The sequence below is a fragment of the Arachis stenosperma genome, chromosome 2 (assembly GCF_014773155.1).
Source record: "Arachis stenosperma cultivar V10309 chromosome 2, arast.V10309.gnm1.PFL2, whole genome shotgun sequence".
Lineage (NCBI taxonomy): Eukaryota > Viridiplantae > Streptophyta > Magnoliopsida > Fabales > Fabaceae > Arachis > Arachis stenosperma.
The window spans coordinates 118,245,491-118,261,742 of record NC_080378.1 but is presented as its reverse complement, the minus strand read 5'-3'; the positions used below and the strand labels follow the sequence as shown (position 1 = coordinate 118,261,742).

At 30.1% G+C, this 16,252-nt stretch overlaps 1 protein-coding gene across 2 annotated transcripts; it reads right to left on the bottom strand.

Moving 5' to 3' along the window:
- Positions 1-11,099: 11,099 nt before the first annotated feature.
- Positions 11,100-15,738, bottom strand: LOC130961354 (calcium-dependent protein kinase 20-like). 2 transcript variants are annotated; one of them, XM_057887187.1, is made up of 8 exons: positions 15,416-15,738; positions 14,745-15,298; positions 13,635-13,778; positions 13,372-13,524; positions 13,068-13,183; positions 12,482-12,649; positions 11,805-12,029; positions 11,100-11,668 (listed from the first exon to the last, which is right to left on the bottom strand). In XM_057887187.1, exons 1-8 carry the CDS (start codon positions 15,736-15,738, stop codon positions 11,588-11,590), a joined length of 1,764 nt encoding a protein of 587 aa, XP_057743170.1. In that variant the 3' UTR covers positions 11,100-11,587. The 2 variants fall into 2 exon arrangements, with proteins under 2 accessions (XP_057743170.1, XP_057743172.1); XM_057887189.1 differs by lacking the exon at positions 15,416-15,738 and having other exon boundaries at positions 13,372-13,443; positions 14,745-15,078.
- Positions 15,739-16,252: the final 514 nt, after the last annotated feature.

Here is a 16,252-nt window from a genome sequence, read left to right as displayed (position 1 = left end):
TCTTGGCTTATATAGAGTTGGTTTCTTAGCATTGTTGTTAATAAAAACTCGTCAAGAAAAATTTTAACGCAATAATCAATCTTTAATTGGTTTAAATTAAATATAAGCCAATCTAGCATCGTGTTTATATATTACTACTAGGACAAAAGTTACATATAGTCGTTATTAGTCAAGGACTCAATGCAAGGCTGACCATTATTATTTAAAACACATTTGATTATTATCTCAAAGTTATAATTCAATTCTGTTCGTTCAATTATGTCAATTGCTATATATAATTAAAACATTTTGATACAAGTTGATAAGCACAGAACAAACAACCATACATGAATGAAACATCATATATAATATCATGGTCCTTAATTAGCTTCCATGAACGCCAAGTTAAGCTACATTGTCGTACACGTGTCAAACATGTAACGATTTTGTTGTTTTTCTCATTTTTCCTTGCAATTCTATCAAATTTTGGAGGCATGTTGATGAAGAGGGTGTCTATCAACGAGTAAGCTAAGTTCGACCATGACATGAAGGAGCAATAAGCTTTTTGTATTAATGAATAGTTTTAACCTTATATATGCCTAGTGGCTTCTCATGCCTCTATTTGCCGGCTAATTAAGTAGTCCTTATAAATATGGGAGATTGGTCAACATGATGATGATAGATCAATATGATCTTTTACTAGAAAGTTTGCGAAAATTTATATGTAGTTGTCTTTGATAATTGAGAGTTATTAGATGACAATTTAGTAATTAATTGGGGTTGGTCGAGTGGTTAGTTCACTCATTCACTTAAGCAAGTATTAAGAGTTCGAATTTTGTATTATACATGCGGTAATTTATTGGCCAACAACAAACTCTTAAAAGGAGCTCCGATCCACGACGGATTAGTTTTTGATCTGTCGAATTAGGAGATACCATAAAAAAATGATAATTTAATTAAATTTATCAAATTATCTAATAATTTTTACCTATCAACTTCACATGAACATAACTGCACGTGAATTTTCACCTCGAAGGTTTCATATTTGAATTAAAAAAGGAAAAAATTGCTTTAAAATCCTTATTGTTTATTTAGTATAAATGAATTATTATTGTCTTTTATTTTATAGAATATTATTTACAAAAATTAAAATTTAGTGAAATTGAAAATATAACTATTCAAATGCTTTTTTTTTATCAATTCAAAAATATAAAAGAAATGATTTCATGATTATATATATCAATTTTTTTAAAACTTAAAAGTTTAACGATAATTTATATCTTTAATACAGATCAATAATTAATTTGAATACGTTTTTATATTATGGATCCGTTAGCGATAATTCTTCTATATTTTGTAATAAGAAGTTTTAAAGCAATGTGGCCAATAAATTATAATTCAAATGATATAAGCTCTCCATATATACTCATATAAAAGGTTGCAGGTTCGAGTCTATATATGATTGAATGAAATTCTGTTTGCTGTTTTTATTTGCTGGGTTGGAGAGAGACCTCCATACTTTGAGGCATTAAGGTATATATTGCTTTCAAAACCAAGATTACCAGCACAAGAGGGAAGTTAAGGTTTTGGAATTTTGTAAGTGCCATCAAAGATATGATGTGTAAGTTTTTGTTCTAATAAATTAAAGTATGCATAACATGCATGCACAATTTGTGATAAGGCTATTCTTTGTTAATAAGTTGTTTTATTTAATTAATTGACGAATCATTACTTGAATCTGTCAATATTATGTATAATGTATGTTAATTAATTGATACTATTGTCCTTCTCATATACCAAATCTTTTTTTTTCTCTCAACATATAAGTTCAATTCATGCAGAAATATATTTACATCGGATTAGTTGAGTAGTAGATAAATTTATCACATGAATAAAATAAAACAAAGACTCCTACTTACTCTTAAAACACCTAAGAAATTAAACTTTTGTTTATTGTTTAAATGTCTTTTTGAAAAAAAAAATGAAGTGAGTTATTGTACTGGATTAGCCAAATTTCTTTGAAGCTTCCTTGATAGTTTTCATTGTTAATTATAACTATAACTTCAGAAATCGTCCTTGCATTATTCTTGTACTCTCTTTTGGAAATCAATACCAAAAATCATATGTGTACAAGTGATTATTCCTCCATTATTTATAAAAAAATATTTTTTTTCTCGATGGTAGGAAAATTTTAGCGGCGGAACTACTTAAACATTAACATATATCCGGTCCAACTAAACTAACCTAAGTTTTCTAGTTTTTGTTAGGTTTAAAATAGAATAATCTAAGGATAGGTCATTGTATATGAGTATGTATTATTAACTTATGCCTTAAACGAGTAAGCAAATACACAGGCTATTGTATAGGGTTAGTATATATAAGAAAGAAAAACGAAACATCACTTATAATAAAGATGTGGATTTTTTTTTAGCACGTTTATTTTAATGAATGAGTATTGATAAATTTTATTATTATTTCTATTATCAATAAAAAACTGTGAGATTTAAAATATTAAAATGTTTCGGCCTGGCTTAACGAATCAGAGATCTACGGCTGGATAGTTAACCGATTTGATGGTCTATCATACTCGAATCCAGAGGTGATCCGGACGTCACCTTTTTCTTTGTGTGAACCTGGACAGCTGGAAAAGAAGCTTTCAGGAAAAAGGGTCTGCGCATGTGAGATCCACTATAGTACAAATTATATAAAGGGAGAGTCCTACCCTTCTCCCCAGGTACATCACTCACATTACCTTAATTGCCGCCTTTTGTACGAACACTGACTTGAGCATTGAAGTCCTTGCAGATGGCATTCCCCTCCTCGTCATCTCGGAAGAATCTCGCTCACCTGCCCTCCGGAGCTCGCCCAGGCCAGGCATCCAACCACCCACCAACTCTACTCGAATTTCGTGGTACTAGACTCGCTTCGGACCCGAGCAACCGAACATAAAATAAATAAAACTAACAAATAGGTGCTTTGTCTTATACAAAACTTTATATAGAAAGAGTATAATTTTGATGCACTGTTAGTGTAAAGCGTTTTATATTGTCGTACAATCACATTTGTTCTTTTAGATGACTATTACCTGGTTAATATGAAAGATAGTTATTTTTACTGATATGACGTTACGTAATTGGATAAATTGCTGATAATATCAAACGTTTTATACAATTATATTTATTTTACATAATCGTACAATTATATTTCTTTTTTTAGATGATTATTTACGCTGTCAATATAAAATATAATTATTTTTATTGATATAATATTATGTAATTAGATGCATGTATAAAATTACGTTACACTCACTATATATCAAAATAAAATTCATATATAAAATATGGATTAAACATTATTTTTCCTTGGCAATTGCATAGCATGTGGTATGGATTTGTAATTTGGGTCAAGTGAATAGGATTAAAGTGAACTTTCCTCAAGGTGGTTTGTGGCGAAATAATGCATTGAAGATTATGTAATATACATAGTTGTGGACAAAAACAAATGTGGCCCCCCATATAAGACCTTGTTTGGTTTTGTGGTTCCAAACGATTAGGAGCTATCTATGATTAGCATATGGTGGTGGACGGTTGATATGGCACTTCAAAACACATTCACCCACAACTTGCCATGTGTCACCTTCCTACAACATTACTCATACTTAATCCCACAATTATGAGCAATTCTATTTTCATATATATCCTATGAATATTTTCCCATATTTTATTATTCATGACAAAACCAATCATATTTAAATATACTCAAATTTATTCTCTTAATTATTAGTGTTCTTTTTCAACTATATATATAGTATGTCACTGTTGACATAACATTCTTGAAGGTGCTTATTATAAATTAAACTATAGATGATCAAATTCTATACCCTAGCTAGTTCCAATCACTACACAAGTAGCGATAGATAACGACGGTTTTAAAATTGGATTGTAGTAATGTTTACGGTCATTTTTTACTGCTGTAAAATAGAAAAATAAAGATTAGACAGTCAATTCAATATTAGATATTGCAAAACAGTTAATGAAAATTTTAACAAATTGTGAATAAAATGACCGCAAAATAAAAATTTACTGTAAATCTATTATTAGAAATTTTAAATCTATTTTGCAGTGGTTTAAAATTGCCGTATTATTATTTTAATTTAAAATTATTTATTTTGTAGTGATAATTTTTTATCACTACAAAATTTTAACAGACTGTAAATATTTAGCGTTTGTATTGCGACAACTTGTAACTACCATTCGTTTTATTAGATTTAAGTTTGATTTTAGTTTTTAAGGTATAAGTCAAAAAAAATTTTGTTTCTAATTTTTTTTGCATACAAAATTATTTTTAGAGTTTAAAATCAAATTTTAAAATTGTCTTTTTTATATAAATTTTAAAATTTTGGATCAAATTGCAAATAACAAAAAAATTTATAAAATAAAAAAATAAAAGAAAAAATAAGTTTCTGGTCTTGCAAATGGGAGAAAAGAAGAAGAAGAGAGAAAAAAAGAAGAATAAGAAGTTGTTCACGATTCACCTCTACCTCCACTTTCGCCGTCACCTCCATACGATTTTGTTTCCTAAGATAAGGACAATTCTAAAACTAAATTAAACCTTAGGGACGATTTTATATAAAAAAAGGTTGAAAACAAAAAAAAATTCGGCCTATACCCTAAATACCAAAATCGTAGTTAACATTTTCATTATCTTCTTTTGCAATGATTTTAAAAACTGCCACAAATATTGTTTTTTTTTTATTAGATTTTTTTTAATTCAGTAGATTTTTTTTCGTAATTAACACTTTTTTTTTATTTTGTATTATCTATATCTTAGTAAAAATTATCAAAATTTAAAGGTTCTCTAACTACTTTTACCAAACTAATTTGGTTCCTATCATCTACCATAACTAAAAATTGATTTAATATTAATTTTTTAGTGTGAAACGGTTAGTTTGAGACCTTATTTTCAAGAAACAAATGTCACATGAAATTAGATAATAGTGCTAAAAGTTTCCAATCCAATTGTTATAGTAATACTACTAGACTGTACAATAACTTTCTTTTCGGATATGAGCAATAATTCCTTTCTGATCTTAAAACGAAAATTGTTAAATTATTGAACTGTAGTAGAGGATATATAAAAAACAAGCACAATAATGATGATTCAGATATATTCTTTTTAGATATGTTGAATGTCTAATCAAATAATGTTTGATGTAGTGTTATATATTTTGATAGAGTAGTGTTAAGGAGCCAATGGCCTAAGTGTACAATGTATACAACGGGTTAAATCTTTGGTTTATGAATAAAATGAACATCATCTATACTATTTAGAATAACCATCCGGATACCAGGATAAATAAACATCTCAGTCATAAAACTACTCATCTTAAAAATTGGGTTCACCAAGGATCGAACTCCTGACCTTTTGGATCTAGAATTCTAATATCATATCATGAAACCACTCATCCCAAAAACGTAACCTAATAGGACAATGTAACACTAATGATTATATCTCGAATACTTCTTAAACCTTCATTGTACACATTATACGCTTAAGCCATTGGCTCCCTGTACTTTCCTATTTTGATATCATCCATTAATGGCAAACAAGCCAACCAACCCTTGAAATCAATATTGCATTATATATATTATCATGAAGATAAGGTATAGCAATTTCATTAGTGTGGCCTAACTAAAATTACTAATTAATTAGTAAATTTAATTTGCCTTTAAAATATTAATATAATGTCGTAGTGCTGCCTAGTATGTGGGCAAATAATATTAATTCATTTCAATGCAGTCCCATAAATTCTCATTATTTTATTTTTAATCAAAAGTTATTCTCCAAAGTGTGCAGCAGCTTGCATATACTATAATATACATTATTATTAATTAGTTTTCGCATTATAGTACTTTATTTTTTTATTGGAAACTAGCAACTTTTACATATAATTATATAATTAATAACAACAAACGCATAAATTAACTATAAGAAGCTAAGGTTATATATATAATCTCAAGGTACCATATTCAAGTTTTGGATATCCATCCAGCTAGCTAAAATCCAGAAGAGAAAATTTTGGCTGTCCTAATTAATAGTTTTGTTTTATTCAAGTGATGGTGAAATTACCTTTAATAGAGATGTATAAAAAAAACTAATAAACTATACATTGAAAATGTTTATAGATATAATTAATTATTTATGTATCTCTTTTTATTACCAACTGAAATTTTTTAAAAGAAATAATTTCGTAACATAGTATTAGTAATCTTCTATGATCAAAATATCTAGAGTTTAATATTTGTTAATTTTTAAAAGAAAAAAAGTTCAACAGAAGATAAATAAAAAAATAAAAAACTTATAGTTTTAAAAAAATTCTTACCTGAGAAGATGCATTAAAAATAAATTATTAATGTATTTTTTATTTACTTAATTTTTTGGAATAGTAAAAATAATATAATAATATAAGAGATTTAAGTGATAATAATATACATCATTAATAGAAGAATACTTTTTTCAGAAATTATGAAAAAAATTAAACTACATTAAAAAAACCTAAACATTTTTCCTCTTTAATTTTAGAGAAAATACAAGTTGTCATGCTGATGGTCACTATCATTAGTAATTCTAAATTCTAATTATGATAAATTTCTAAGTCAAAATTAGAAACAATATATAACCTAACTATTTGAATAGGAGAAAACATAGTTAGTGATAATGATCCAAGGTTTTGAAGGGTTGCAATAGAGACAAAAAAGTAGTGAAGGAGGGCGGTGCCCTAAGTGGCAGGGAAAGTCACGTGAGAAGGACGTGATAGAGACTCAAACAAAAAAGTGCCTTCGTGACTTACTATGGACTTATTAGCCTCCACTCAATCAAATATTATATTATTCAATTCAAAAACCATATTATTGTTTTTTGTTTTTCTCAAAGTTTAGATAACTTCATCAGTGTCATCAATCATCAGTAAACACATACAAGGGCATAGTTTAGATTTATTTATATTAAGAAACAGCTAATCTGGATTGTAAATTAGAGTAATTTGCGTGGGAGAAGAATGATTAACTTTTAGAGCTTGTTTTGGTGTTATTGGAAAAGATTTTTTTAATTGAAAAAATATATTTTAGTGTATTTGATAATAAATTTTAGTAGTAAAAGCAAAAATATTTAAAGAATATATTTTTTAAAAGCTATCATTTAAATTTTTTAAAAGATATTTTTTATATTATTATACGAAACATAATTGTTATATAAAAAAATATTTTTGTATAAAATATCTAAATAAAAATTATGTTTATTTCTTGAAAAAATTTAAAAAATCATTTTAAAAAATATTTTTTCATGAAAACTCACCTAAATAAATTTTTAATCAACAATGATTAAGTGATTCGGATGAGTAAGATATAAAGATTAAGATTAAATAATATATTTTAAATATATATTATATTTGTTGTTTATAGTATTTGGATAAGAAATTTTTTAAAAAGATTTATAATCTCTCAAGATTTACTGCCAATTTAACCCATATATGAATAAGAATGTCTTTTACATGGACCAACAAACCTTAAAAAAATATTATTGGGCTGATTTATCATCGTACTAGAATCTAGATCAAACAGTAACAAATTATTATTTATAAGAAGCAATTTAGATTAACGAGTAATGAATTTATCTATCTGTCTAAATAAATACTGGAATTTAAATTCTATTTTATATGCGTGTAATAATTTATGAAATAATATTGGTATCTCCCAAATTATATGCTGATTGAGGCATCATTATTCTTTTGCCACGTGTGCCGCCAAAAATTCAGTGTGATCAACGTTACTCAGTTCCACAAATGTCATGACACGTTACTATTTTGGTGCTTTCTTCAATTTGCTTCCAAGTGGATCGTAACTAAACCTTTGATTAATTATTAATATCATGTTTTTCTCGACCTTTCCTCTTGTTACCTAAACCCCTTAATTATTTATATAATCTATCTACTTAGACAATTGGATTTTTCTTTCAAATGCATGGAAAAAGTTGATATTCCCTAATTGGAGAATCAACGCATTTGATTTGACAAGTGTGCATGCATATGTTTTGGGAATTTTTGTGTAACTTATATGGTTCTTGCCCTCATCTTTTTTAAAATGAGAAATGAGAAATGCATAATCACATACAATAATTAAAGCATGAGAAGGACAGTGATAGTTTCATTCTTTTTTTACTTGCCTTATAAGCGTTTTACTCCGAATGGCAAACTGTTACGAGACCAATACTTGGGAAAAAAAAAGTCACACTCAAGAGTTAACACTTAAAAAAAAAACTTTATAAGAATTTGAATTTTTCTATACTTTATAAGAATTAGAATTTTTCTATTATATATAGGAATACTTTTGTGGTGACGATTTTTTTAAAGTCTTGTTATTTATTATATTAGTGTTTTCGTTGAGAATCGTCCAACTGAAAAAGACTATATATAAAAAATTTTGATCAGTAGAAGATTCTGATCGACAAAAGATCGAATGAAATGTTATTGGATCAAATAAATTAAAATGCTGTAAAATAGAAATTCTATCTTTTAAAAAGAGATACTATTATGAATCTGGCAGAACCAATACCTAAAAAAAAAAATTTTAGTCGAAAAGAATCAACATAAAAAAATCTTTTAAAACCTTAGGTTTTTCTATCATACTAACTAACTTTTGTGGTGACCATTTTTTCAGTCTTATAATTCATACATAAACCATCCTAATTAATTTAACTTGTGAATAATATATATATATATATATAATTTATCCTCACATTTTTTTTAAGCTCTTAGCTAATCCAAGTGGATTAAGGATATATAAAAGAGCAAACTAAATGAGTAAATATAATCATGAGCATATATATATTATATTCAATAATCAAACTAATATTTATTTTGAGAAATATTTATATCATTGTTATTATCACTCTAATGCCGAAATTATGTAATCATTGCAAAGAGGCAAAAACTAATTTTGGTGAATCTATAGTTTGGGGCTAAAGATACGTATAAGTATGGAAGACATTGACTTGACAGAAGTATAAAAGTAACAATAAAACACTTACTCGCTTTCATATGATAATGATATATATATAATCATGAGAAGTCATCAAAGCCTAATTTAAGGTTAGGGAATCGATTTCATATATACGTTTATAACAATCAATATTTAAAAAAAATAATAATAATAATAACAAAAAATTCGTTTGTCAAAATAGTATTATATTTTTAGGGTTTTTAAACATTTTTTTAAATTCCTTTTTATTTGAAATTGCCTTAAGAGATAGATGCTCATTAGGTGCAGATGCCGTTGGGGGCATTGATATCTTTTTAATTTTCTTGAAACTTTCTTAGAACTTTCTTTATTTCTCTTTCAAAGAAAAGGTTTCGAGAATGAGACATTAGGCATAAAATGATTTAAGTAAAATATAGATGGTAGAAAGGGCATGCAAGATGAGAAAAAGAGGGTGTATGGTTAGTTGAATATCATGTGGTTTAGGCTTTTAGCTATAGGGCATCCTAGATTCCTAGGTTAGTTATTGCATTATTACACTTTTGGGTGCTTCGTTTACTTTCATGTTTCTTCTTTCAACCATGCACTTACATCCAAGTAGATCGTGTTTCCTTAAATAGAAACACTTCATTGGGTTTTTTACTTTTTGCTCAAAAACCCGTATATTAACATAGTAGGGATTGGTAATTGTTGAGTCACTAAAAAGTTGTTGTAATAGCCTAATAGGTGCTACATGTGATTTTAAAGGAGATAAGAATTAAAATTATTTTATTTAATTTAATATCTAAATTTTTATATATATAATTTAAAAAATTATATATTTATTATATTTAAAAATTTATAATTATTTTGACAATAATTCATGAATATTAAATACAATAATTTTAGATTTTATTTTTTAAATATTATTATTCAAAAATATAAAATTAGTCATTGTATTTTAAGAATAATATTAGGTAGACAATAATATAAAGTTATTTTGTTTAACATAAAATCTATAATTTATATATATATTTATAATTATATATTTATTATATCTAAAATTACTCACTTATTTTAACAATAATTAACGAATATAAAATAAAAAAATTTGAAGACTTTACGCTCATTTTTTATTGTCTTCGAAATATTTTTTATATACTTTAAAGTTTAAATAGCCAATTAACATGGATACCGTGTTATAGGTGTAACTCATCTTAATATTAGCTGGTAAATTATAACGGGATTATCTACTTAGTTGAACTAATTAATTACTTAAATATTACTTTTCGAAACATATTATTAATATGTTGTTATTTTCTAATAATAAAACAATTTATTTTGTGGGGCGTTTTGAATCCCAACATTAGTTTTGATAGAAGATAATCCAAACTATACAATTTTGATTCAATGAGTTGGATACTTTTTAGCTTTAAAAACCCTAAAAAAACATAAAGAAGATTCTCTATGCAAATTTTTTTAATATTATATAAAAATAATTGTATATTAATATTATTACTCAAAATAATGATATTTAAAAGAGTGACAATTCCGTTAATAAACCTTTAACATTTTCTTAATTAATATTAGGTGTCAAGCCATTTTTAATTTATCATGTTTATACTATTTTTCTTAAAAAAAGGGATAAATACCATGGTTATATATATAGGAGAAATTAAATAAGTATCAGTCTCTTTGAAATGTTTCTTTAATTAGTTTATCTCTCATAGCATCATGTATGTGATTCTTGAGTAGATGGTACGGTTAATCTATGATCTGAGTTCATGATATTGATATACAATTTTTTCTGAATCATGGTCGCATAATCTCATGGATTCAGTGCTTTCTTTCGGTTTATTTAATGTTACAGATTACATTAGATGAGCCTGCTAGTTGAGAACTTAATTGAAGTTGATAGCTGAACAAATTGGGACAAATTAGGTGGTGGTGGGGCTGAGTGAGAGTGAACAATGAATCTTGTGTTCATGAATCATGAAGAAAGATGTTCACGGCATTGGGTCTAATCAAATTCAATGGATCTTGTCCTTAGCAAAAATAGAAAGACAAAATCAAACAAAATAGGTACACTGAATATATATGTAGCCCAATTAACGGAAAGAAGAAAAAAGAAAAAAGGTACACAAATTACTTAGCTCTATAGTCTATACATCAATACATGTGTTGATACAACATGATATTCAGCATGAGCAAATGGTTGGTTTGAAAGTGATGATGAGATCTCATTCTACCACATCTATTTTACCCCCAAGAAAAAAAGGGTAATAGATTTTAAAGGGTGTAAAGAAAACTGTGATAATCTACTACTGCTGCATACTTGATTATGTTCAACTAAGAAAATGATTTGTAAATACATAAAGGACTGGTTATAAGCAATGTGGTTCATGCTTCCTCTCCTTGAAGCTAAAGCTAGCATTGTGTAAGGGCAAGCACTTACATAATCTGGCACATGGAAGAGATCTGAAGATGATGCTAGCTATATATATCTATCTGATACTTTATCTATCAACATCTATCCCTCATTTTGGCATGACCATGAAAGAGTTCATTAATGATTTGAAGCCAGCCACAATTTTTACTCATGCTTTAGGTAGACCAATTTTGCCAAAGTCAGTTTCTTGCATCATTGCAGTAAACTCACTGTAATCAATGCGTCCATCCTGAAAAATAGTACATAATTCAAGTTTATTAAGGAGGAAAAAATGCTGTGTACTAATTCTATCTTAAATATTGAGCTGACATATAATAAGTTCCAAGTCCTTATAACAATAATAATAATATGATGCAATGTCTTACATTATCCTTGTCAACTTCGCGTATTATATCATCTATGTTACCATCTAGAATTCCATACTTTTCACAAGCTTGTTGAAGCTCTTCCTTTGTAATGTATCCACTACCATCTTGGTCAAAATAAGTGAAGGCAGCATATAGATGATCCTCCTTCTGGATTTTGTTTAGATGAAGCATTGCTGCTATAAATTCACCATAATCTATGGTACCACTGTTATCAACGTCTGCCTGGATTTTAAAGGACAAAGCTAAAAGGGTCAATCACATGAAACACCAAATATAATAGTAACAAGCTGCACACAATAGTGCAAAAATACTACAATGCCAAGTTTACTACCGATCAAAAGAATGGAAGTATATTCAGTTACAAATAAATCCATTAATGCATATTTGGAACACCATTTTGGGGACCTAGAATGATCCTCATCCCCCAGTAGTTGATCTCACCCATTTTACTCATGTTTGGTTTCTAACTACCAGAATCAATTGATTTTGGGAGAAGTAAAAAATTTTCCTTTATGTCAAAATCACTTATAGAGGACTATCAAGAATCATTTTACACCATAACCAATTCCAACTAAAATAATTGTAGAAAATTACAGAACTAAACAACACACTAATAAGTGCAAGAAACATGCCTACATAGAAATGCCAATTTGGATAGCATGCAAGGCACTTACTGCTTCCATTAACCATAGAAGCTCGGATTCTTTAAGATTAGCCCCCACTCTCTCCAAACCCTTTTTCAGTTCCTCAAGAGTGATCTGTCCACTATTATCTGTGTCTATCATCGAGAACATTTCTTTCAGTCCTGCAATTTCGTCCTCAGAGAGACTTTCAGCAATTACCTGTCAAGGGACAACATTGCAAGTCATACCAAATAACACATACAAATCTAGAACAAGGAACAAAAAGAATCTAAGTTACTAGACTAGGATATCAATTTTCCGAAATTAAACCAATATTACAGCCTAATGCTACAACAGAGCTAAAATGGTAGTATATTGTAAGTGACATTTCCTAAACAGAGAAATTTCTTCAATAGTCATACGCACCGCTCCTTTTCTTTTTAGCAAAATGTCAATGTTATCAATAATCGCAGACCAGTTTCAGTTTAAAATGACTCTGGTTTTCTATCCATTACATGAGTTTGTTTCGTTAATGTTATATGAAAATTGTATTGTTGAAAAGAGATGCTATAGTTTCTTGAGCTCAAAATTAAACGAATAGAACAAAAATCATATAACCAGTGGATCGGGCACATACTCGAATGGCAATCTTTTTTAACTTGTTCATCGCAGAGAATTGCTTGAGACGAGATAAAACAGCAGAATCCAACGGTTTATCAGGAGCAAGACCTCCTTCCTGAACCCAGGGGTGGCCTGCAAAATATCAAGCCTTAATGTGTGTTTAAGAGAAAATATTCCTCAATTTACAAATAGAACAAAAATTATGGTTAGTGTGTTGCAAAAATATATCTTGATTATGCATCCTATCAGGAAGAGAAAATTCCAAGGCTCATATCGTGATTGACAATGAATAAAAGACCACTATTTTATGTTCCACTCACAAAGAACTTCATGTGCTGTTAACCTCTTCTTAGGGTCCCTTATGAGCATTCTTCGAACAAGATCCTTTGCACCTGCAGATATGCTAGGCCATGGTTCAGAAACAAAGTCAAGCTCTCCTCTCAAAACTTGCTCAAAAATTCCTTGTTCCGTTTCTGACCAAAAACAGAAAGCCAAACATATAAAGTACATTGAGTTATACACAGATTCGACTAAAACTTTGAAGGAATTGAAACAAGAAAACCAAGTGTGGTATCATTCTCACCATCCCAAAATGGGGGAACCCCACTAAGTAAAATATATATGATCACCCCAGCACTCCATACATCACATTCTGGCCCATAGTGCTTCCGCAAAACTTCAGGGGCCACATAATATGGACTTCCAACCACATCAGTAAACATTTCACCTGAAAAGATGTAGACTTTTCTGATCTGAATGAACTAGAAAAGGTATAAATTAATATTACACAGAACAACTAGTAGTGGTGTTTGTTTTAAAAAAAAAAAAAAAAAAAGAGGATCACTAGAAGTAACCAGTAACTCTTTCCTGCTAATATATCTAAATTATGAGACACAAACAACTCAATGCACTCACCCTACAAGTACAACCCCTGCATTACAGATCAGCCAGTCATTCATTTTCTCTATTCACGGCAGAATTCATAAGCATAAGCGCAATAATATATCATCAACATGCATGATTCCTTAGCATTTTAGTGAACAACCTGTGTAATAAAATGCATATTTATGCATCTACAGAAACATAATAAAATTGTTTTGCCTTCTCAATTCTTTAAGAACTAAATGTTGAAAACATTCTTCTTCTCCTTAGATTATGATAATAATCAGCAATAGTACCTAAAATTTGGTAATTAAAACTAAAAGTCAACTAAGAAGTGATTTGCAAGAAGAATCACTGAAATTAAAATATTAGTTTTAGGAATGATGATTCAGAGATAAGGAAACAAAACTATGGAACTAAACAGTTAATAAAATTATGATTACAAATAAACACAGATATGTTACTTGAACAAAACTATTGCACATCAACTATGGTTTCAATGTGAGATATATTTTATATTCTCATACTTTTTCCCTTATAATAACTCACCTAGGTGTATATCTGTTTCACACAGAAAAATAATGTAGTACTCATTTCACTCGTGACACTCCTAATTCATTCACCATCTATCACTGAAACAATAAATTTTCCAGCATTTCTCTCTCTCACCTAACTCAAATTATGCCAACAAAAATGTCTAAAAATAACAAACTAACAACCGTACCATTTCCATAATAATCTTAAAAGACTATAAATTCTTAGGACTAATGCAAGATTCTGCAAAACAACTGATATACATATATGTATATACCTGGTTTAAAGAACATTGAGAGCCCAAAATCAATAGCCTTAAGCAATGATTCCTCCTCATGGTCAACAAACAAGAAATTCTCCGGCTTCAAGTCTCTATGCATGACACCCAAAGAATGACAAGCCTGAACAACACCAACAATGACCCTAGCAAGTTTAGCAGCTTTTCTCTCAGTATAATGCCCTCTCTGTATGATCCTATCAAAAAGCTCTCCACCAGCACAAAGCTCCATAACAAGATGAACAGCAACGGCATCTTCATAAGCACCAACAATGGAAATCACATTTGGATGACCAGCCAAGTGGTGCATGATTCTAATCTCCCTCCTAACATCTTCAATATCCTCCTCTGTTGTCAATTTCCTCTTGGAAATTGTTTTGCATGCAAATTCTTTGTTTGTACCCTTTTCCAAGCAAAGGAAAGTTGTCCCAAATTGACCTTGCCCTAGCTTCCTACCCAAGCTAAACCGGTCCTTCAAGTTCCCGGTTGTCGTACCCAACACAGAATCCACTTGAAGCCCAATGGTTGAACCTCTCTTCACATGAGTAGGTTTGTTAGCTCCTCCATCACCACCACCACCATTACCACCAGTGTTTGGAGGAGGTTCATTATTCGCCACCGGTTTAGCCGGTTGAGCTTGTTGTTGAGCTGGTTGAGCAGGTTTTTCAGTCGGTTGAGCCGGTTTTTGGGCCTGTTGGGCCGGTTTTGTTTCCGAGGCAGTTATTTTAACCGTTACAGGAGGCGTGCTCTGAACAGCAATTTGCTCGGGGACTTTGCTGCCTCCTACGGCCGCGGTGGTGGTTCTCGGAGCGGGAATTGATGGCGCCGGAGACTGTGACGGAGTCTCCCTGTTGCTAGTGGCTGCTGCTGTGGATGAGCCGTCTGGAGCCGGGAGCCTGGCCTCCGGCGGCCGCGTCCTCCAGACCGCCGCCGACATGGATTGGAGGAAGGTGTTTCCGCCGCCGGTGGCAGGTCCCACGCAGTTGTTTCCCATCGGAAATCGGAATTTCGCGCGATCCGATTTCACTAGCGCGACGATGTCGTTCTCCTACATTCCTTCCATAACGACGCCATTGATGCTGAATCTGGAGAGCTCGAAAGAAAACCCTAATCGCGTTCTCCAAGAAAAAACTCCGAGCTCGGATCACGAGAATTTCAGATTTCCGCGCGAAAACGATCCAAATTTTGATTTTCGATCCAAACGTGATTTGGAATTTGGAGGAGACAATTTGATTTGGATGTTGCTGAATTCGAAATCTGTGGGAAACTGATATAATAAAAAGTGGAATGAATGAATGAACGAACGAACGTGCGGATGAATTGTTGAAGAGAGAACAGTGAGTTGGTGACTCGGGAGAGGTGAGTCGTGACTCGTTTGTGATAAAAAGGAATGAGAGAGAAACGAAGATGAATGAATGAATGAATGAATGTGTTTAGTTTCAGAAATTTGAGGAATTTTGGATAAGACACAGATGCAACAATGAAGCTCACGTAGCTCTCATTTCCAT